General features: G+C 40.1%; 1 protein-coding gene across 1 annotated transcript; it reads right to left on the bottom strand.

Moving 5' to 3' along the window:
- Positions 1 to 6,500: 6,500 nt before the first annotated feature.
- Positions 6,501 to 8,974, bottom strand: LOC121562298 (mRNA decay activator protein ZFP36-like). Its single transcript, XM_041874606.2, has 2 exons — positions 8,848 to 8,974; positions 6,501 to 8,571 (listed from the first exon to the last, which is right to left on the bottom strand). Exons 1-2 carry the CDS (start codon positions 8,878 to 8,880, stop codon positions 7,510 to 7,512), a joined length of 1,095 nt encoding a protein of 364 aa, XP_041730540.2. The 5' UTR covers positions 8,881 to 8,974; the 3' UTR covers positions 6,501 to 7,509.
- Between the last annotated feature and the right edge of the window lie 14,189 nt (positions 8,975 to 23,163).

The following is a 23,163-nucleotide window of genomic DNA, read 5'->3' as shown; positions in this document are numbered from 1 at the left end:
AATCAAACAATATAATGCTTATCTTTATACAAAATATTCGGATCGAAAATTAACAAATTAGCCTCCTTCTGTACATCTATATCTGTATAGCAGATGCAGAAGCCATCTGTCATAAATAAATACATGTCGGTGTTGTAGCATGCCACCGGCATATCTAGCTCTCTTGATCTCGCTGGGGTTAGGCCTAAGCTTTTCTTCCTTTTTATATAGGCTCTCTATATATGTATTTATTAAAATATTAATATCATAGAGTGGTCACACCTAAGCCTATAGGCCTATGCATGCAGTACCCTGATACATGTAGTGCTCAAATCTCTGACAGATTAACCGTGCGGTAGACAATTCATGTTTTAGGAAAGTGGCATAAAAAGCAATAAAAGGTTTTCCGTATGCTACACATCGAAACACAAGGAATAGTGTTTTTGTAATTTGTTTAGGCTGTTTTTAACGACACGTAAATGTGGCTCATTTGGCCAACATCCCTATTTGATTGCTGCGCCAGGTCGGATCTGAATGCATAGGGTAAATTAAAATCATCCCTGTCATGTTGTCTGGCTCAATTTTCCTAAAGGAAACTCTGAAATGACATATTGTTTTTATAAAGACTTTAGAATATTTGCATGAAAATCTGTCGCCAGTTGGATGAGAACCTAGCTATAGACACCCTAAAGGCTGTGCACTAGTCCAGTGTTCTTTGATTATGCTTCCACGTCATGGTTCCAGCAGCCCCAAACATCTAAAGAAAAAGCTAACAGCCAAACAAGCTTGTAAGAATTGTACTTAAACTCCCCCCTCATACTCATCTCGAGGTAGAGCATTTTTTGTGTCTGTCTCTGTAATGTGTCTGTATCTATGTAAATGTATATGTATATGTATGTATGCATTTATTTATTTAATTTGCAATCTAGGTCACTTTAAAAAATCTTTATGTATATAAGTGTTTTTTTTTACTGACAAATAAAATCTATCAATCAATCAATTCAAACTGTGCAGCTGCCGATTGATGAATGGAATGAGACATCTGTTACAAAACACCAAAAAGCCTTCAAGGTAGGGAGGGATTTACATGTATTTTATGTTTGTCGAGATTGACATAGTCTATATATTGTGGTGTTGAAAATGCAAACCATGATATTGAAGTGTCTGAAGTTGGTATGCTTTGTTTATTGGTTGTGTGGTGCATTGGCACAGAAACCTGTTGGTTGAACATTTTGTTGCATTTACAGTGCCTTCGGAAAGTATTCAGACCCCTTGACTTTTTCTACATTTTGTTACGTTACAGCCTTATTCTAAAATGTATTAAATTGTTTTTTCCTCCTCATAAATCTACACACAATACCCCATAATGACAAAGAAGGGATGGTGCCTAGGTTTCCTCCGGATGTGACACCTACATTTACATTTACATTTTAGTCATTTAGCAGACGCTCTTATCCAGAGCGACTTACAGTTAGTGAATACATATTTTTTTATACTGGCCCCCCGTGGGAATTGAACCCACAACCCTGGCGTTGCAAACGCCATGCTCTATCAACTGAGCTACATCCCTGCCGGCCATTCCCTCCCCTACCCTGGTCGACGCTGGGCCAATTGTGCGCCGCCCATGAGTCTCCCGGTCGCGGCCGGCTGCGACAGAGCCTGGATTCAGGCCAAAGAGTTCAATCTTGGTTACATCAGACCAGAGAATCTTGTTTCTCACGGTCTGAGAGTCTTTAGGTGCCTTTTGTTATTTTAGGTCGTAAAGATTATTTAGTGTTATTTCTATGAGGGGGGAGGGTGTTACATTTATTTTACAGTACAAGAGGAGGGTCATGTGAAAATATCTGTAAAGTTGGGGAGGGGGGTGCATTATTTTTTAAATAACACCTTGAGTTGGACCAGCCCCCAACCCCCCCTCCCCCCCTCCCCCCATTTCGATCTGTCCCTTATAAAAGCCTGTATCTGATGGCCTGACTTCCCACATAACACCCAATGAATAAAGTCAACACACCACAAAGTCCAAAGTCTTCAATGCAGCCTCACTCAGATTAACTTTATTAATAAAGCCAAACACATTTAAAGCCTATTTTCTAACTCTGATTCTTTAGTCGATTTGCCTCATTGTTCGGTTATTTGTTTAGCTTAAACGCTCAGCTCAAAGATGTGCCAACTGCCTATACACACACCTGCCAATGTACACGTTCATATACAGTAATATACATTTGAGTTAAGTTTTATAGCCAGCCCTGAATGATTATAATAGCACAGGGAGTGCACCGTTCAACTTTGAATGTGCCTGACTGAAAATACAAAACTCTAGCAGTGCTTAAATGTGACTGTTGCAATAACTTCTCCATCACTCATATTGCTGTGCACACATGCTCCACATTAGATATGTAGGAATTCTCCCTCTGTGTTGTTCTTGGCCGGAGGAGTCTTGATTGGATTTGACACTGACTTGCACCTGCAGAATAGAAACCAGACTTGTTTCCATGACACTGAACATGCCTGTTTCAAGAGGCTTTTGCAATTCATCTTGTGCTGCCTCAGTAACTTGTGCAAGTAGACCACTTCTATCTTTGAACTGCTGCTCAAGCAATCACCTCTCAGCAAACTTTGATAGAGAGTGGGGGTCTTGACGGTCCACAATGAAGCTCATGGAGTAATGGATTTTGTTTATATTTTATCTCTTACTAGTGGTAAACATTGATGTTGGGAGTGGTTTGGCCTCTGATTATGGATACGCTTGTTTGCACTAAGACAACCTTGCCAGGGCACAGGTACACCGCACTCTGCCAAGAGGCTGAGCGAACCTTATACATAAAATATTACTTTTCGGATCCCATCATGTCCTTCCTCTGTCCCCATTATGAGGTCCTGTAAGAACAGTTATTATTTTGGGTTTGGCCACAAGGCCAGTGCCCCCAAGTGAGTTATTGCAGACCCCTAGATGTCTCTAAAGGCAATGCAAGAAGGAATAGGGATTAGGATCAGTTTGTCATGCTAATAAATTATCATACTGTCAGTCCACAATAGACAGCCATAGAGCTCGCCAGCTTGTAGTCCTAAAAAATAGAAATGAGTTACCTCTGGTTCGTTCGGCCATTCATATGGGGGAAATGAATGGGGAAAGAATGGGGTTTTGGGATAAACACCGAAAATAAGGTCTAAGGTTAACACAGGTTTAAGAGATCTTGTATGTTTTGTTCTATGAGATAACATCAGTCAGTTAACATGACATTTATAAATTATGAAGCCTTTATGTGCTTGTTTGATTACATAAATGCTTCAAAATTCACAAAAAGTGACATTAGCTGATGAAGATTATCTCATAGAACAAAACGTATAAGTTCTCCTAAACATGTGTTTACTATACATCTTATTTTTGGTGTTTTGTCCAAAAACCCTCCAAAAAATACATTAATTTCCCCATAGGCTTTGGCCAACGAGTCATGGCGGAGTTAGTGCCTACAAAAATACGCCATTACTATTGCTCTCTATAACATTACCTGTGATACTGGATTTAAATCAGTTGTAGGGTATCACTGTTGAGTCTTAGAATCAGATCAAAGTAGAGCGTAATACTTGGGATTAATTTGTGACTCACCATGTGACCATTTTATATACAGCTAGGTCCATTACACAAAGTGCACAATTGTAAATGGAGTTTGTCATAGACTGTAAATATATCCTCCTTGGCACGAATCTACACATAGTATATAAACTAGCATGATACTCACAGTAACGATCTTTTAAAAGGCCAACTAAAGATAGGGATTTCACTAACCATTATAAAAGGCAAAAATAGACTAAAGGAACACACTATATGTGGCATTACAATGTTGCGGTCCAAACCGAAATGGATGGTCCACTAGCTGTCTATGTTTGCAGTGTGAGGCTAGGCCAAACCAAGAGAAAACACACTTCTCATTTGTGCTCTGTGTTGGTTATTTGCTTTTACTGGACGCCTCTGTTGTTATGGCAACACATCCTGTGTCTGTACTGACTTAAAGGACAAGATAAACTAAATGGACTGTGAATTTAACTCTTTATTGATGTAACGCATGGCCTGCAATCACAGTTCCCCTATGGTAGGAGTTTTTGTGTAACTGCATGGTCTTCCTAGGGGTGCTGTGAGGGTCCTCTGGTCTAAGGTATTGGGTAAAATACAGAGATAATATAATGGCAAGGTCATCTGTATTGACAAAAAACATTCTGTTCTTCAGATCAAACTTTAACTTCCTCCTTGTCGACTGACACCTCTACTACCCCATCTTTGCCCAAAGAGGAAGAGGGCAAGGCAACAAATAAATAGATGGTGCAAATGTGTCATATCATTTACCTCACTTGTAGCTGTCACAATTAGGTGTACCATGGTTTCAACAATGCTGTCTATCTCTATCTCATGCATCAACCATTGAGTGGGTGGTCTTTTTCCTTCAGCTAGAAGAGAAAACCACACTAGCAGCACCACGCAAGATAACACTATCTTAACAAATAACAATAGCTTGTGCTCCCACTTTATAGTATGTGGGCAATGTAGGTCTACATAGACAAAAACTTTTGCAACTATTGATCTGTCAGTATTGGTGACCTGTTCAAAGGTTGTGTTTTCCCTACAGATGGATTAGATCTATATACGTACATGCACAGATAACTGATCTCAGGACAGGTTTATCTGGTGGCATTAGCCTTTAGCACCGTCTCTTCACTGCTGATTGCGTTGACAGTGAGAAAATAGCATATCCAATCCATTGGCTTAGCCTGATTTGTACTAGTAGGCTATTCCCAGAAAGCTCTGATTTAGAGTAAATGGCAAACTGAAAAGAATATGAGCTTAGTAGCAAATAGGGTTACAAAGCTACTGGGAATATATCAAAGTTACTGTAATATTCAGTAATTTTTGTAATTAACAGAAAATGTATGGCAATCTATCGTAACTTTGGTTATTCATACGTAGTATTTATTTATTATATCTGTGTGACCATATTGTCAATGAGTTTCTAGTAGATAGACCATATTGTTCAAGGGAAAATAGCCTAATTAATGAAAAAAGCATCTAAATATCAATGGCTTTATTTTCAATTAACTCTGCAACTCTTCACAACTGCCACCAGTTTGACGGCAAAGCATTGACAACAACTACATATTGACATAGTAAAATAAATTGCGTCTGCTAAATGATGTAAATGTAAATATGTTTGTAAAAAAAAAAAAAAAAAAAAAAGGATATTTCATGCTGAAACTCTCATATTAATCACCAATGGTATTCAATAAATTGATAGTTTATATGTAGCATAATGTTTTCCAGCTTTATCATTCTATGTTTTTTTTATTTTATTCAACTATTTCATATACTGTATGTCAACACACATGGGTGATAGGTCCATAGATTATTACAGATGGAGGGCCATAGATTATTACAGACGCCTATGATAATCGGAAGTACCCAAAATGGCCACTAGATGTATTTTGATAGATTACATAAAATCCTTGAAAGATACCAAAATTCTGGTAGTTTACTGGTAAACATCTAAAGTTTCCAGTAATATACCCTCACTTTGTAACCCTAGTAGCATGTATGTGTTCTGGGTTCCTTTTTGACCCCTTCCTTATTCTTAGAGAAGGAATTTCTGATGATCCCATCAAAAATGTGCAGTGCATAGACTTTTGAAGACCTTACTGGGTTGAGGAAGAGTAGGCTATTGACACAGGGAGGTTGATTTAACACTATAAACCTCACATTTCAAATACCAGGTATAAGGAAGTGCTTGTATTGCTCTTTGTGTTCATCCTGTGCCCATATTAAAAACTACTCAATAAAATCCTGTCAACTATCCTTAAATGAACGCCTTTCTGATCCAATCCAGTCATATCTGACATCATAAAAATGGATACCCCATTGGGGGATAAGAATGGCAAGTATTGGGACACACTCAAGTGTATACAGAGCAGAAGGAAAGACTGTTAACCATGGCAACCTTGCCAGTGAGTAAACACAAGGGTGAGCCCCCTTGAGGAAAGGGCGTCCTAGGAGAGGAATGTCAAATATGAACAGGCACTTGACCACACAGCTAGGTTACAGCTCAGCTCCCTATCAACACACCAGCTCCAGCATATCCACATGGCTAGTTATGAAACTGAGCTCTATGCATGCAGGATAAGGAGTAAGTTGTTGTTTTGGGTCAAATGCCTTCAGTGATTGACACAGTATTTTGGCCAAAAACTGGACCTATCACCCATGTGTGTTGACATAACAGCCATAGACTGGTTGCTCACAGCTTACACTGAGGAATTGAGGGCGTCTTCTGTTTCTGTTTTTGTATTATTTAAGCACAAAATACAGTTTGATAATATGATAAGGTATTTGCTGTATGTGTCGTTGCATAAACCATGTATTCTGCCCTCCTACTGTATAGCTTCTGTTTGTGTTGCCATCAAGTAGTAAGAAATGTTTGCCTTATTGAATCAAACTTGAGACAAGCTGTAAAACTGACAAAAATACCATTAAATGCAAGAAATTACTTTCTTTGTCATTTATTGATTTATCTTGTTTAGGTGATCAAAAATAATTTCATAATTTTCTTCTCAATAATTCACACATTGTTTTTACAGACCCTGACATGTTCTTGATAAATAAGTACAAAATACATTGGTATTACCACAATAAATATAATAATAAATATATTAGTTAAGTCTATACAATTACAAAAGGCAAACAAATGCAAATAAGTATACCTATAGTCTATGGAAATACTGTGATGTTACAGTCCCTGATGAAATAGAAGTCACTTACTACAGTTGAGTAAGTGTGGCATACACAGAGGGTGTACTGGTACCTTCTCACTTTTGTCACAGATGTGTTAAAATATGATGGACGTCCAAAAATAATATGAAAAACTGCTCTTTCACAAAGAATTTGGCAAAAGTATAAAGCTTTGGTTAAATGCTACATAGAGAGACTAGTCTCCCAATACCTATTTTAAAGTGCATATCACAGTGAGAGAATGTCTTGTCATTTTTCAAGTCACATTGATGGTTTGAATATTTTCAACAGTTCTTGGTATACACATGAATACCAACAGTATAAACATACCTGACAAATAGTTCTGGCAGCTTACTAAATGGAGGGGAGTCTTGTTTCATATTACCATATATTTAAAGGACTAATCAAAGTAATCCAGCTAAATAGGGCTACTAGGCCCTTCTCATATTGATTGGTACAGGTAAAGGTACTTAAAACGTCTGTTACTGTCATAACCATCAAGGTCATTTTTAAAGAAAGCAATTAATGGAAGACAAGATGAAAAGTTAAATGAAAATATACATAAGTATAAAAAATATACAGATTTTGATAGCAGTTTGAGTACCAAATACATTTCACTAAGCAAGTAATTTACTAATATAAATAAACAACAGTACAAAGTGTTGATGCGCATCATATTGATAGGATTTCTGATTTGTGTATGCAGAACCTTCACAATTGATCAAGGTTCGTGATTTGGATTGTCTCTGTGTGATTTGGGTTTCCTAGTCAGAGAGTGACAGCCGCGCAAAGACGGTGAGGCGCTTGTTACCAGCCCCATCAAAGGTGGGGGACTCTGAACCGCTGGTGCTGCCTGTGCTGGTGTAACTATCCCGATCTGAGAGGGAATCTTCAGAAGAGAAGCGATGGAGGTTTGGCTGGGTGATGTAGACGTTGTTGCGGTCCTCCATAGCGTAAGATTTGTTCAGATTGTCTGGGAAGTTATTTCCGTGGCCACAAACGCAGCGTGAGGGCTTCTGTGGCTCAACTATCATAGGGATGTTGTGGATGTCACCAACACTGGGTCGGCTCTGACTAAACTGAAATGTGTCACGTTGGGTGTCATTGAACACTGGGGAGAGAATGTCCGCTGGGGGTGGTGACACCGAGGGCGCACGGGTGAAGCCAAGGGGGTCGTGGAGCGCAGGGGGAGGAGAGCTGCGTGATCCCAGGAAACCTGCGAAACTGACGCTCTGACGGAGCTGACGTGGTCTCTGATCAGCAAGTGCTTGCTTGTGGAACTTTTGGGTCAAGGGGGTGAGTTTCTCTTCGTGGATGAAGTGACAGCGGGCTCCATATGGACAGTAGCCAAAGTTGTAAAATGTGCGACAGGCCTCCGTTTTGTATTTTGGGTGCCTGTACAAACCACGCAGCTCAGGCTCGCCATGGGCAAACTGACACTTGCTCCCATATTTACAGCTGCCATTCTCCTGGAAGCTACGGCACAGTTCGGTCTTGTAACGGTTGGAAGGGAGAGGTGTCTGGTTGTTCAGTGGAGGAAATCCAGGAGGTGGAGGCACTTCATCCAGGGTCTTCATTTTACCGAAGGAGAGGATATTGGATTCGGTCAGACTCATGGAGCGGTCAGGTCTGATGGAAACCTGTTGTTTACTTGGAGCCATCTTACTCCAAATGTCAAGTGGCCAGGGGGTATCATCGTTCAGTTGCTCAGAGCTTAGACTATGGCTCTTTGGTGAGAAGAACGAAGTTGAACGGTTGATGCGAGGTACCATCGGTTGAATTTGTTGCTGGGTGAATGGTTCATTTAAACCCAGATTGATCAGATTCTGTGGAGAGAAATATGACAGTCAATAAATGATCACGTTATAACCATCCTATAGCCTACTCAAGATGCAGAATTGTAGCCTATGCCCTGCTACCCAGTAAGCTTTTAATTATGTTAAATATGTTTTGTGAATATTTCAACATGTAATCAAAGTTAAAAGTAGCCAACAACTTATAAAATAGTTTAGTTGAGGATTTCTTACGCACCAAAAGCATAACCATAGTTTATGTTACTGATCTGAACAAAAATATAAATAAACACAGTGAATAAAACTTACCCTCGTGATAATATCGTCGATCATATCCGACATGCTTCTATGTATTCTTGTCCTTTGAAAAGTTTTAGTTTGCCTGTCACTTTCAGCTGCAAGACATGGGCGATTGCGCTGCGCTGTTACTGTACGGCTAGCCTTTTTATATAGTTTATTTAGAGCAGGCGGGGTTTCCTGTGCTTTCTTCCCGGACACCACGCCCGTAAAGTTTCATACAGTCAGCCAACCAGGGTTGTCGTAAAGCCCTGTTTTTGTATTCTTTTGACAATTGTGAAATGTTTGAGTTTCACCAACATTCAAACATAAACGCATCATATAGACTAGGCTACGTATGTCCTCAAAATAATACGCCCACAAATATTGATACACTTGTTCATTATTTGCCTGTTCACGATGATGACTAGTTTTGGGGTAGTGAGCTATGATTAACTACTTCCTTGCTGGACACATTTTCCCCAAGGCTGTTATCAGAATCACCTCAGACCTTTCCCGCATTGGTTTCTATGCTTGAGACCCACTCTCTGTTTTTGTTTTTATTCTAGAACAGCTGTCTTTTAATATAATTTCCAGTCTTTACTTTCATTTTCGAACAGTTATAGGCTAGCCCTCAAAGGGGGGAAATATATTTATTTATATACCCTTAGGCTATAGAAGTAAATATGCCCATGTGCATTATTTAAACTCAATGTTTTCAATCACATCTTTAGACAATTACACTCACATTTTGGCACAAAACAGACATGGTACATTTTATGTAGGCTACATTTAGTTGGAGACTGGATGGTGGTCATGGGGCGGCGCACAATTGGCCCAGCGTCGTCCAGGGTAGGGGAGGGAATGGCGGGCAGGGATGTAGCTCAGGGTTGTGGGTTCGATTCCCATGGGGGGCCAGTATTAAAAAATAAAAATAATGTAAGTCGCTCTGGATAAGAGCGTCTGCTAAAATGACTAAAATGTAAATGTAAATGGTCATGTAGCCTATAGGTCTAACAAGGTGGCCTGAAATGTATTTGTATGTCCATTTTCATGACAATGTAAAAACAGGTGATATGAAGTCATGTAGGTAATGACTTTAGTATGATCTTACTGTAACAAACAACATTATCCCATAATCAGTCTAGACCTCAAACAAGGTTTATCAGGATATGGTTTAGTTTCTATTTGTGATATCATGTAGGCTAAGTCATGTGTGGTGCCATGACGAGGCTAAATTAGGTTATGTAAATCTTTTTTGTGTGTTTCTGGTAGCCCAATGGTAAACAGACAATGTGATTACTAGTCCCTCGATAGCAGGAAACTCTTGGATAATGACAATATGTTTCTGTTTCTGCTATTTAACCAACAATGAAACCATGGCTTTATCCCTTGCCTGACATAGCACCATTCACACGTGTGAGAAATGCATCTGAATTTGTGTGGCTAAATACTTAAGTCATAAGGCATTAACTCAGCGGCTAACCACCTTCCAACACCAATAAAGTAGGTGCAAGAATGGCCAGATTTCAAAGTGTGGAATAACCTACTCTGTCTTGATTAGTAGACTACATTCTGAGAGTATTTTGTACATTAGTTGTGCTACACTTGCTCATGTAAATAGTGTCAAGTTGAAGAAGTTGAGAGGGTTTAAAAATATATCCAGTCAAAATATATCCAGTGACAGCGTCCCATGGATCAACTGGCCCATGTTGAGTTGATCTACAGTTCTTAGAGGTGACTGTATCTCTATTTGTCATGTGGATTTGTTGTCACACAGTTCATAAGTCTGACAAGGAAGTGCAATAGAAAGTCATAGATTTACTTTGAAATGCTTACACTTGGATGTGCTTTGAGCTCTTTCAAATGAGTCATTTGATTGCAAAACTACCTAATGGAAGAAAGGACACTATTTAAGCTATTTCAGTGTTTGAAGAAACTGCTAATTTTACTTGAACCCTATCACTCCCTCAAAATGCTAATACATTGACTTCAGCACTGCTGTTCCTGGATCCTTAGTGTTTTTGTATTATCTACATGTGTCCTAAACTTTAAAGCCTATATTTAACTCAGTTTTAAGGTTGTATTATGGAGACAATGTGAGGGGAAACGGGTGCAGAGACTGGCCTTACAAGATGTGTAGTAACTGCTGTATACGTATCCCTGTAAGCCAACTCTTCATTGCCTATATAGCCAAGGGGTGGATGTGGAACTGGAGGCAGAAACACTCTATGTATCTTCCTCCCAATAAATATTACGTCAGTTCCCCACCATAGTGGTCACAGTGTACATTTCCCTTACATTATGCCATTATCCCAACAGCAGTGTGACGCGTCCAAATGGGGCCCTGTAAAGCTCAGGTTTCATCAGTTGCAGGAAGCATAACTCCTGGCCACAGAAACAGGTAGGGCAGGCATGCCTACTCATGTCCAGTTAAAAATAACCCCAAGCTTCCACTACCTTGTCAAATTTGGTTGGAAATGATATTTAAAAATGGTTAATGAGAAATGGAATATATTTCACTCCTTGGTCTCTTTCCCTTTTTTTTCTATTTTGTTTCCCAATCCACTTGTTTCGTTTCTGTGGATGGGGTGTGCACCTTTCTCCAAGTTTATTTTCCAGCCCTGGTCCCGGGAGTATGGAAACTTGCTCCTAGTGAGTTGGAAGTGGCGCGGCATACTTGCTCATACACGTGCTCACACAAATATACATACTAGCTAAGCCCTAAGGGACATTCTATGGTAAGCAACGATGTGCAATACGCCAAGCTTTCCATTGGGGCTTTCCTGTCTTTGCAAAGGTACAGTTTATACACTACAGATATCCCAATAGGCATGTTTAGGCAGGATCCCCCCGTATGAACACTCATGGTGACATATGTACATGGCGTGGGGTGGCTAAGGTATGAATTAGGGAAATTATCACAAAAACGTATGCAAAAAGAAAATCTGACTGAATTGAAATGTATCAATTTTATAAAGCACCTTTACAGCTTGTATTAGCAGCCCGACAACGTGTGCAAATAGATTAGTAAAAGCAAAACTGTAAATGTAACTCCATGTAATGCATACAGAAATCACATATTTTGTGCGTTGTGGATTGCCACTGCAAATCACGTATGCCATGTCCTTTGTCCCATTTTCCACCAATCATTAACCCACACAATCATTTACCGATACCACATCTGCTATGTGACCTGGGAGTGACTCAAATGGCCCAGTCATTAAATGTCTCATGTGCACAGGGACACACGTAGCTAAGCTCTCCGTTTTTGTGCTGTAGTTGTCTTATTGTTGACAATATTGTCAGCTTGTAGTGAGCTCCTCCTATTATAACTCCTCTCAATGCTGCTCAAGACATAAGTGAAGGGTTGTGTCCAGACACATCTGTGCTCAGCACTGTCAATAGACTCAACACCTAAATACAAATATGTTTTTCTTGTACAGTAGTCAGTATTTACAGTGCCTTCAGAAATTATTCACACCCCTTGACTTTTTCCACATTTTGTGTCACTGGCCTACACACAAAACCCCATAATGTCAAAGTGGAATTATGTTTTTAGAAATGTTTACAAATTCATTAAAAATGAAAAGCTGAAATGTATTAAGTCAATAAATATTCATAGTCATTGTAATGGCAAGTTCAGGAGTAAAAATGTGCTTAACAAGTCACATAATAAGTTGCATGGACTCACTCTGTTTGCAATAATAGTGTTAAACATGATTTTTGAATGACTACCTCATCTCTGTACCCCACACATACAATTATCTGTAAGGTCCCTCAGTCGAGCAGTGAATTTCAAACACAGATTCAACCACAAAGACCAGGGATGTTTTCCAATGCCTCGCAAAGAAGGGCACCTATTGGTAGATTGGTAAAAAAAACTAACATATATTGAATATTCCTTTGAGCATTGGTGAAGTTATTAATTACATTTTGGATGGTGTATCAATACACCCAGTCACTACAAAGATACAGTCGTCCTTCCTAAATCAGTTGCCGTAGAGGAAGGAAACCATGAGGCCAATGGTGACTTTAAAACATTTAGAGTTTAATGGCTGTGATAGGAGAAAACTGAGGATGGATCAACAACATTCTAGTTACTCCACAATACTAACCTAAATGACAGAGTGAAAAGAAGGAAGCTTGTACAGAATACAATTATTCCAAAACATGCATCCTGTTTGCAATAAGGCACTATCCAACACAACACATCACTGAGTACCACTCTTCATATTTTCAAGCATAAATAATATGCCATTTAGCAGACGCTTTTATCCAAAGCGACTTACAGTCATGTGTGCATACATTTTTACGTATGGGTGGTCCCGGGGATCGAACCCACTACCCTGGCGTTACAAGCGCCATGCTCTACCAATTGAGCTACAGAGGACTGCACCATGTTATGGGTATGCTTACCATTGGCAAGGACGAGGGATTTTTTTTTTTTTAGGATATAAAGAAACGGAATAGAGCTAAGCACAGGCAAAATCCTAGAGGAAAACCTGGTTAAGTCTGCTTTCCAACAGACACTGGGAGACAAATTCACCTTTCAGCAGGACAATAACCTAAAACACAAGGCCAAATATACACTGGAGTCGCTTACCAAGAGGACATCGAATGGCCTAGTTATAGTTTTGACTTAAATTGGCTTGAAGATCTATGGCAAGACTTGAAAATGGCTGCCTAGCAATGATCAACAACCAATTGGACACAGCTTGAACAATTTAAAAAGAATAATGTGCAAATATTGTACAATCAGGTGTGAAAAGCTCTTAGAGACTTACCCAGAAATGCTCACCGCTGTAATCACCTGTATTGACTCAGGTGTGTGAATACTTATATAAATGAGATATTTATCTATTTCATTTTCAATACATTTGCTAAAATATCTAAAAACATGTTTTCACTTTGTTATTATGGGGTATTGTGTGTAAATGGTTGTGAAAATAAATCAATTTAATCAATTTGAATTCAGGCTGTAACACAACAAAATGTGGAATAAGTCAAGAGGTATGAATACTTTCTGAAGGCACTGTACACATAACTGAATCCCCACACCCTCACCCCTTCCACTACCCCAAATGACAGATTTTTAATGTTTACCATAAATGATTATGGACCATAACTTCCACTCAAAAGGAAACGTATTCCTTACCTGTTGTGTGTATGTACTGACATCTACGTGTAACTGATATATACGCACACACACACTACCTGTTAATGTTTTTAAATGTATGTAAATTGTCTTTTGTCTGTAATGTCTTTTTCGTTATATGTCAGACCCCAGTAAGACTAGCTGTCGCATCCGCTAATGGCGATCCTAATAAATCAAATCGAAATCCAAAGTATTCCCTTTTTATTACCCTCCCATGTTCTCCAGGGTCCTAAGTTTCACCCCATTTTTCATCCTCTTGTCTGCTTGGTTTCAGTTTCATCAGATCACTTGAAGATGAGTCAGTAGCACCACATACCTTACATGGAGGAGGACAGAGGGCATCGACTGACTCAGCTGCTGCGGTTGGTCATGAGCCCGTATTTACAGACCTTTTAAAAGGGAAAGTACCTTCCTTTTCTGCTTGCCTTACATTACTAACAGTGAGTCTCACCCCTTAGAAATACAGTGGCTCTTATTTTTTCCAGAGGTGTTTCCGTGTTCTAATCCTTTGTTTGTAATCAGTGTGTCTTTGTGAAATAGGTGTATATGAGCACTTGTTCTGTATAGTATGCCTACCTTCTTTACCGTAGCGTTAATCTCCCTGAGTCCACAAATTCAGTTTAAGATGCTTTTTTAAAGATCTGTCTTTTGAAAAAATAAACTGAAATTGGGTAATACTTTGGTACATAGCATTTTCCAGGTATGTCTGTTTTTTAAAAACGACCTCAGCGAGTCAAGGTGGTAGTTTACTGTAGTGGTCCTCAGAGGGATTGCATTTTGCCCACTCTGTTTTCGCTATGGAGGTGTAGTTTTTACACTTCCCTCCGAAACACATTTTGGCAGTGTGAAATATTCCCAGAGGAACAAACATGGCCTTATATATGGAATACCACCCCTCGTCTTTCACACACTGGCTCTGTAAGTTGATGCTACCTCCCTTCTATTTACGTAACCCCTCTTAAACACAGCACTGTCAACCATACCTGGAAAACCTGAATGGATGTCAATACACATAGGCTACTGTGCCCTGTCTCCCTGTTATAGATAATGGGCTATCAATGAATATCAAAACTGAGAAACATAATCCGCTTGCTTCGTGCCAGTTGAAATGTGGATGCTTGTTTGGCAATCCAAGCGTAAAACCTTATTCTTTAACTTTTATATGCACCTGTCACTGAATATAGTGGCCATGTCTGCAGTGACAACACCCCGCAGTGGCAATGACGCTGTCCTTTCTGATGCACTATTTTCACACTGAGCAGAGGTTGGAGATGGGGTCAGTAGCCTGTCGGGGAATGAATGGAGGCTGTAGATAATTGTCCCAGGGATTGTCCCACAATTCAAGTTCACTCAAGGTTCAAGATTGCGTGGAGAACTAGATAGTCTTTGAAGAATCCAGCATGTTGAATTACAGATATTTGAGGCATGACTTCTAAGTCTGTGCGGCACTTCCCTTCTCAATACAGTCTATACAAATATCACTGCTTTACAGGTGTGATGTCATCACACAACATCTAGCCACATTTTGACATTGCACATGGAAAGCAGTGACATTCTATGATAATATTCACAATTGGTGGATGGCGACATCATCTCAGATTTGACCATTTGTGGGAGGGATAATTAAAACAAATACAGGAAAGGCCTTTATGATTCCAAGTATAAGTTCTGCACTGTCTTGTGCGGTGGGTATTTTGATGATTATTTTTATATTATTGTCTTGTGATACCTGTTACTAAAGGCAGTGCTAGTCTATTCTTGTTAATAACATGGATGATCCTAGGTCCTGATGGCCAGCCGCCGTGGGAATGATTGAGCCATCCCCTCACAGGCAAGTGTGGTATGGCAGTCAAAGCTGAGTGATGAATCTGCCGGTCCTGAGCTAGGTCTGAAGTCCCACTCACTCTGCAGCAGCACAGCTCTCATAGTCTCTCTCTGTCTCTCTCTCATGCTCTCTGTCTCTCAGTATAAAGTAGGGAACAGTATTGTCAGAGAACCATGTAGCTGTGTCCAGGGTGGGGACGCCTTGTGACAAAGGGGTCAGACATTGCCAGAAGACAGTTCCTATAGTGCAATGTTTATTTATTTTTTTCCCATCTATGTGAAATAGTTACAGTTGAAGTCGGAAGTTTACATACACTTAGGTTGGAGTCATTAAAACTCATTTTTCAACCACTCCACAAATTTCTTGTTAACAAACTATCGTTTTGGCAAGTCGGTTAGGACATCTACTTTGTGCATGACACAAGTAATTTTTCCAACAATTGTTTACAGACAGATTATTTCACTTATAATTCACTGTATCACAATTCCACTGGGTCACTAAGTTGACGTTGCCTTTAAACAGCTTGGAAAATTCCAGAAAATGATGTCAATGGCTTTAGAAGCTTCTGATTGGCTAATTGTGGCCTCCTGTAGCTCAGTTGGTAGAGCATGGCACTTGCAACGCCAGGGTTGTGAGTTTGATTCCCACGGGGGGCCAGTATGAAAAATGTATGCACTCACTAACTGTAAGTCGCTCTGGATAAGAGCATTCTGTCTCCTAGAGATGAACGTACTTTGGTGCGAAAAGTGCAAATCAATCCCAGAACAACAGCAAAGGACCTTGTGAAGATGCTGGAGGGAACAGGTACAAAAGTATCTATATCCAAAGTAAAACGAGTCCTATATCGACATAGCCTGAAAGGCCGCTCAGCATGGAAGAAGCCACTGCGCCATAAAAAAGCCAGTCTATGGTTTTGCAGCTGCACACGGGGACAAATATCGTACTTTTTGTCCTCTGGTCTGATGAAACAAAACTAGAGCTGTTTGGCCCAATGACCATCGCTATGTTTGGAGGAAAAAGGGGGTCGCTTGCAAGCCGAAGAACACCATCCCAACCGTGAAGCATGGGGGTGGCAGCATCATGCTGTGGGGGTGCTTTGCTGCAGGAGGGACTGGTGCACCTCACAAAATAGATGGCATCATGAGGAAGGAAAATTATGTGGATGTATTGAAGCAACATCTCAAGACATCAGTCAGGAAGATAAAGCTTGGTCGCAAATGGGTCTTCCAAATGGACAATGACCCCAAGCATACTTCCAAAGTTGTGGCAAAATGGCTTAAGGACAACAAAGTCAAGGTATTGGAGTGGCCATCACAAAGCCCTGACCTCAATCCTATAGAACATCTGTGGGCAGAACTGAACAAGCGTGTGCGAGCAAGGATGCCTACAAACCTGACTCAGTTACACCAGCTCTGTCAAGAGAAATGGGCCAAAATTCACCCAAAGTATTGTGGGAAGCTTGTGGAAGGCTACCCGAAACGTTTGACCCAAGTTAAACAATTTAAAGGCAATGCTACCAAATACTAATAGAGTGTATGTAAACTTCTGACCCACTGGGAATGTGATGAAATAAATAATTAAAGCTGAAATAAATAATTCTCTCTACTATTATTCTGACATTTCACATTCTTAAAATAAAGTGGTGATCCTAACTGACCGAAGACAGGGAACTTTTACTAGGATTAAATGTCAGGAATTGTGAAAAACTGAGTTTAAATGTATTTGGCTAAGGTGTATGTAAACTTCCGACTTCAACTGTAGCTGTGTTCAAGGTCAGGTGCCTTACTGCTGGATGATAACTGTGTGGATGTGGACCCACTTAGTGTTCTGTAAGACTATGACTCATCCTTACACACCTTTTGTGGTGTTTTCCCACAAGCCTTGTGACCTCACAGTTGGTAGGAATGACCCCTGACCTTTTGACACTGTCTACCTGTTACGTGACTGTCATGTGATTTTGCTTTCTTACTGGATTGTCAGTAATGAGTGGTCATAGACAACTACTCGTCATTACTGTGGTAGACTGTACGGCATATCAGGTTAGGGAGTCTTCCGTTGTTTCTGTCTGACTACTGACGATTTCTTTGTATGGATACCGTAAAACTGATGCATTGTCAAGGGCAAAGAACAAAATTAATGCAAACAATAGTAATACCTCTGTCATCCTTGGTCACACCTATGAAAATAGTACATTTCATCAAGATTAGGTTTCAAACGTCATGACCAGTATTGTTCAGTTTCAGTAATATCAATGGAGTTTCAGTGTTGGATTGGTTTTCATGTGGATCTTTTACAGGCTTGAAGTTGTGAATACTTTGTGTATTAGTACATATAGCAGATACTAATCCCTATGGGCCGTACTTATTTGAACTCCCCTCTGTAATTTAGCTCCATGACAACACCCCGTCCAGTCTATGTATTCCTTTCCCTCTTTATAATTCTCTCTCTCATTGTCTCTCTCTTTTCAATCCTGCTGCGAGTCTCTCCCTGGTTCTTCAGTAATATGAGAATCTGAAGTTGAAATATGCTTTCTCACTTTTCTTTCTGCCCCATCCCCCCTCTTTGCCTCTACCTCTTTCCCACTATCATATTTCTACATTCTTACCCCTCTCAAGGAAGTGGGGCCAGCATAGCCTAGCAGGAGGTTGAGGGGCGGGAGAGACGGGAAGCAGAAGTAGGAAAATTAAACAAAACGTCCTGAACTCTCTGACAGTGTTTCCGCAACAGCAGATTTTTTTGTCTTTCTCTGGTCTAGTGGAGAAAAAAAGAAAGGAGATGAGAGCGATTGGGAAACCAAGGGAGGCAGCTTCCCCTAAATGTTTCATAACATCAGCAGTGCCTGTAAATCATGTAGAGGGAAACACAGGCATGTGAACTCAAATGAGACGGGGAATAAAATAAAGGGAACGGAGTGTGTTCCAAAACCTTTGATCTGTCAATTAGCCTCCATTGCTATGGGAGGATAGCATTATTTGATGAAAGAGGGAAGGGGAGGAAAGTAAAGAAAAGGGCAAGAGATGGTTAGACGGAGAGGGGGATAGATATGGAGGAAGGGAGTGGGCGTGGAAGTCTGCCATGCGTCATGCCAGGCCTGATGTTCAGGCGCTACCTCAGCACTATTTCCCACTCCACTGATAACAGGCCCTACCTCTCTCTCTCTCTCTCTCTCTCTCTCTCTCTCTCTCTCTCTCTCTCTCTCTCTCTCTCATGGTCCCAACTCCATGAAAACAATCTCTCTCTTCCCTACACTCATTTAAATTTTTGTCATTTAGCAGACGCTCTTATCCAGAGTGACTTACAGGAGCAATTAGGGTTAAGTGCCTTGCTCAAGAGCACATCAACAGATTTTTCACCTAGTTGGCTCGGGGATTAGAACCAGCAACCTTTCGGTTACTGGCACTACGCTCTTAACCACTAAGCTACCTGCCGCCCAGCTTTCCCCAATTTCTGTATTTTTGTCATGTTTGACTGTCTTTCTATTTGCATCTCTCTTTCTCTCTCTCTCACTCAAGTGCCTGCTCTTTTAAAAGGAAAAAGTATTTCCCTCTAGGGGATGGGAGGCAAAATGTGCAGCGTAAAGTTTGAGGTATAAGGAGAGAGTTTCAATGATTTGTGCTGCCGGTTCTTCTCTGTATGTCATGTTGAAAAATGGACGACACTCTTGTGCCTGACTCAGGCCATTCATCAGCCATGTCTGATTGGAAAAATGTGAAAATATAATAAATTATCATAATAACAATAATCAGAACAGCAGTAGTAAATACCAATGGTTGTGTGGACACGTTGAGATGTATTTTTCCGTAACATAACTTCCCCATACTTTTTGGAAAGGTAATGTATGCTGAATATTTCTCTGCAGTCACATTTAAAGCGGGACATATTTGAGATAATACTTTCAAATTAAAGCACAGTGGATTTGAAAACGCATCACCTCATTGGTGTATCCCTTTCACCAATCAGATCTTTAGCTACTTTGTCTGGTGGCATCTCCCTACGAATGTTCTCTCACATAAAAGTAGGCCAAAGGTACAGTGCAACACCTTTCCGATATCTCACATGCCGCCTTGTATGTCTCCTAGGTCCTGGGTGCGTATGTGTGTTCCCCCTATTCCTGTCTGTATAGTTCCTCTGTCTGCTGAAGGAGGCATCTCCCTGCTGCCGTGCTCTCACGGATGCTCTATATTTGCCACCATGGCACTATTGACACTCACAGCAGAAAGAAGTGCAAGGCTAAGCAATAACAGCAAATGTGTGCACATTGACACAAATACACACATGGACACACACACACACACATACACAGTCCCTCAAGCTTTCAAAGGGGAGGTTGTGAAGGAGGTTACTGTTTGTTGTGTAGATGTCATGTTTATGCTTTGCTTGTCAAGGCCTATGTTATGTATATACCAGTGGAGACGCCTCAGAGGAGGAAGGGGATGACCATCCTCCTCAGTGAATAAATGTAGATAAAACAATATATTCACATCACCAAATAATTGATTAAAACACACTGTTTTGCAATGAAGGTCTACAGTAGCCTCGAAAGCAATCTCTGGGGTAGCACCATGGTGTAGCCGGAGGACAGCTAGTTTCCATCCTCCTCTTGGTACATTGACTTCAATACAAACCTAGGAGGCTCATAGTTCTCACCCCCTTCCATAGACTTACACAGTAATTATGACAACTTCCGGAGGACATCATCCAACCTATCAGAGCTCTTGCAGTATGAACTGACATGTTGTTAATCAAATCAAAGGATCAGAGAATGAATCTAGTACTGAAAGCATAAGCTACAGCTAGCTAGCACTGCAGTGCATAAAATGTGAAAAGTGAAAGACAAGAGTTGAAAAGTTTAGAAAAAATGTATTTATAAGAAAATGAAGAAGCGAGAGGGAGAGCTAGCTATATACTGTGTGTATATATATATATATATATATATATATATATATATATATATATATATATATATATATATATATATATATATCTTTACTTTTACTTAAGTATGACAATTTGATACTTTTTCCACCACTTGAGAGCGGTTAGATGCGAGAAGGAATTATACAATGATCAATTGATCATGCTGTTTGTATGTGGCTGCTATGATCAGGGGTCTATTCAATCTGCTGAATTTGTTGAAAAATGTTTCTTAAACAGAAGAAAACAAAACGAAACTAGGATAAACATACCTGAATTTGTCCAATAAAAACTATTGTTTGCAACTGTTGGACTAAGGATTACACTCTAGATCAGCTAGATGCAGGCAAGAGTGTGCAAGGCGTTATTTAATGTGTCACTGTCTGGATTCATCAAATTTTTCTCTCGATCTGTTGTAACAACCTCATGATGGGTATAGGGAAAATTTGAGTATCATGTAGTATCATAAACATATTGATGTTACATTGAGCTGAGTGAATGGAATATGAATGCCAGTCATACAATATGCTGTAATAGAAATAAGAAAAATCGTCCTCCCTCATCTTAAACGGCACCGACCGCCACTGGTATGTACTGATAGAAAAACTAAAATCTGACACAGTTACTTTTATAACTGACACTTTTACATTCAGCTGACATTGTCCCTCAATTGCAATACCCCGATTTAAGAGCACGTTATATTTCAGGGGCAACAATCAATTCAGAACCTAACCCATTCCGATTCCATGCATAAACATTTCCCTTCATCGAAACTTGGTTCCAGTCCACTCCTCTTATCCATCTACCAGTGACTCCTACTCCCCGTGCCCATGGACGTGACTGTTTATCCATGATTGTGAAGTGCAAATATTGCTCTGTGAAATGCACTCTGCCCTCAAAGGGCATAGCCGTGGGTTTATGTCTGGCCTGGTGTGAGTTCAGATTCAGGGGCCTCCACATCAAAGCAGGTCACCGGTGTCTTTTCATCACAACATCAAACCTCTCACTGAATGTGCCTCTTTTTTTAAAGGGGAGGGTTAATCTGAGCAATAATCCACACATCAAACGTCCCGGGACACGTGCGAGAGACTGTAGACCCTAGGATTATTTCTGATGAAATCCGCCTTAAGAAGGCAAACCTCCACAGTCAGCCCGATTTGTTTTGGCTGTGCTTGGGTTGTACGTGGTTATGTGAGAGTGAAATCTCCTGAATCAGAACCAAAACTCAGGCCTCCTGTATTCCGAACCTTGCCAAGCCATCCGAATGGAAGGCTATAGAGGGGGCCGGAAAAGGGACAAATAATCACCTCCATCTGGGACATAGGTGCATTTATGAACACTTGAGTCAGTTCTACCTTATCAGAGAAGTTAAAGTCATGGCAAGCATAGAAGAAATACATCTGACAGTTTGGGCGGTTTTAGTTTTGAGCTGCTCTTAAAGTTTGTGAGGATTTAAAAGGGGAGTTATCAGGGTCAGGAAGGGTAATAAGCAAGAAGCCAAAGAGCATCAGAGTAATGCTGTGACGCAGGCTGCGGTTGTGTTAATGGGTAATATCTGCACAGTTAATCCCTGTGTTTGCCAATCTCTGTTGTTTTGGATGGCAAACAACAGTACTAGAATTTAGGAGCTCTGACAACCTGTTCACATCAGTTCTTCTCAATGTGGGTACATCTGACATTTTCAGAAAGGGGACTGGAAAATGTCTGTTTGGCCATTTGATGTGGTGTAAATTACCTTCCACCTACGGATCTTTTCTGAATTGTCACGAAATCTAAAACTTTCTTTGTCTTGGTATGTAGGTCATATATCTTTCTAAGGTGAGCTTCAAAATGCCCAGGTTGAAGTGTGTGGGTTGTGGACTTTTTCAACTCACCCTTAACACCACACAGCATTGTACCATCTGACATACAAAGGAATCGCTTCTTCAAGTGACAACTTAATAAAGTGTAATTATTTTAAATAGATGATCAAAACCTTAACTGACTTTCGATTAAGCATGATTATCTAATCATGTGTGTGAGATTTTATGTCTTTGTATCAGTTATTGAAAACAGGAGTATGAAAACAGAAGACATATTGAGGAGTGTCGTCCATTGCGCAAGAACCACGTTAACATTTTTACATTTTACATTTGAATCATTTAGCCAACGCTCTTAGTATTACACTATCGCTAATACTGTACATTACACTATCACTACTGTATACATTTCTACAAAATTTGGGGTACTTTGCGCTCTGGGCCAACAGATATAGGCTTACAAATAGGGTTTACTGTAACAACGTTGAGGTTGTTAAAAAAGCATGATGTGAGTGATTAACTGAAAAGCAAAAAATGTGTCATTTGTTAATATGCAGGTTATTATCAACCTCAAAACTATGAAATGAATCCTTGGTTAAACATAAGCATCAGTCAACGCCATGTTATTATGAAGACATTAATCAGCCTGTTTA

Source organism: Coregonus clupeaformis, chromosome 5, assembly GCF_020615455.1.
Source record: "Coregonus clupeaformis isolate EN_2021a chromosome 5, ASM2061545v1, whole genome shotgun sequence".
Taxonomy (NCBI): domain Eukaryota; kingdom Metazoa; phylum Chordata; class Actinopteri; order Salmoniformes; family Salmonidae; genus Coregonus; species Coregonus clupeaformis.
Note: the sequence above shows the minus strand (reverse complement) of the source record. Positions and strands in the feature narration are given on the sequence as shown.

What these genes read in the sequence shown, in the direction of transcription:
- LOC121562298 (XM_041874606.2), bottom strand. Translation starts at nt 8,880, where the DNA reads ATGTCGGATATGATCGACGATATTATCACGAGG. An exon ending in TCGACGATATTATCACGAGG is followed by an intron (nt 8,572 to 8,847) that starts GTAAGTTTTATT and finishes TTCTCTCCACAG; the next exon opens with AATCTGATCAATCTGGGTTT.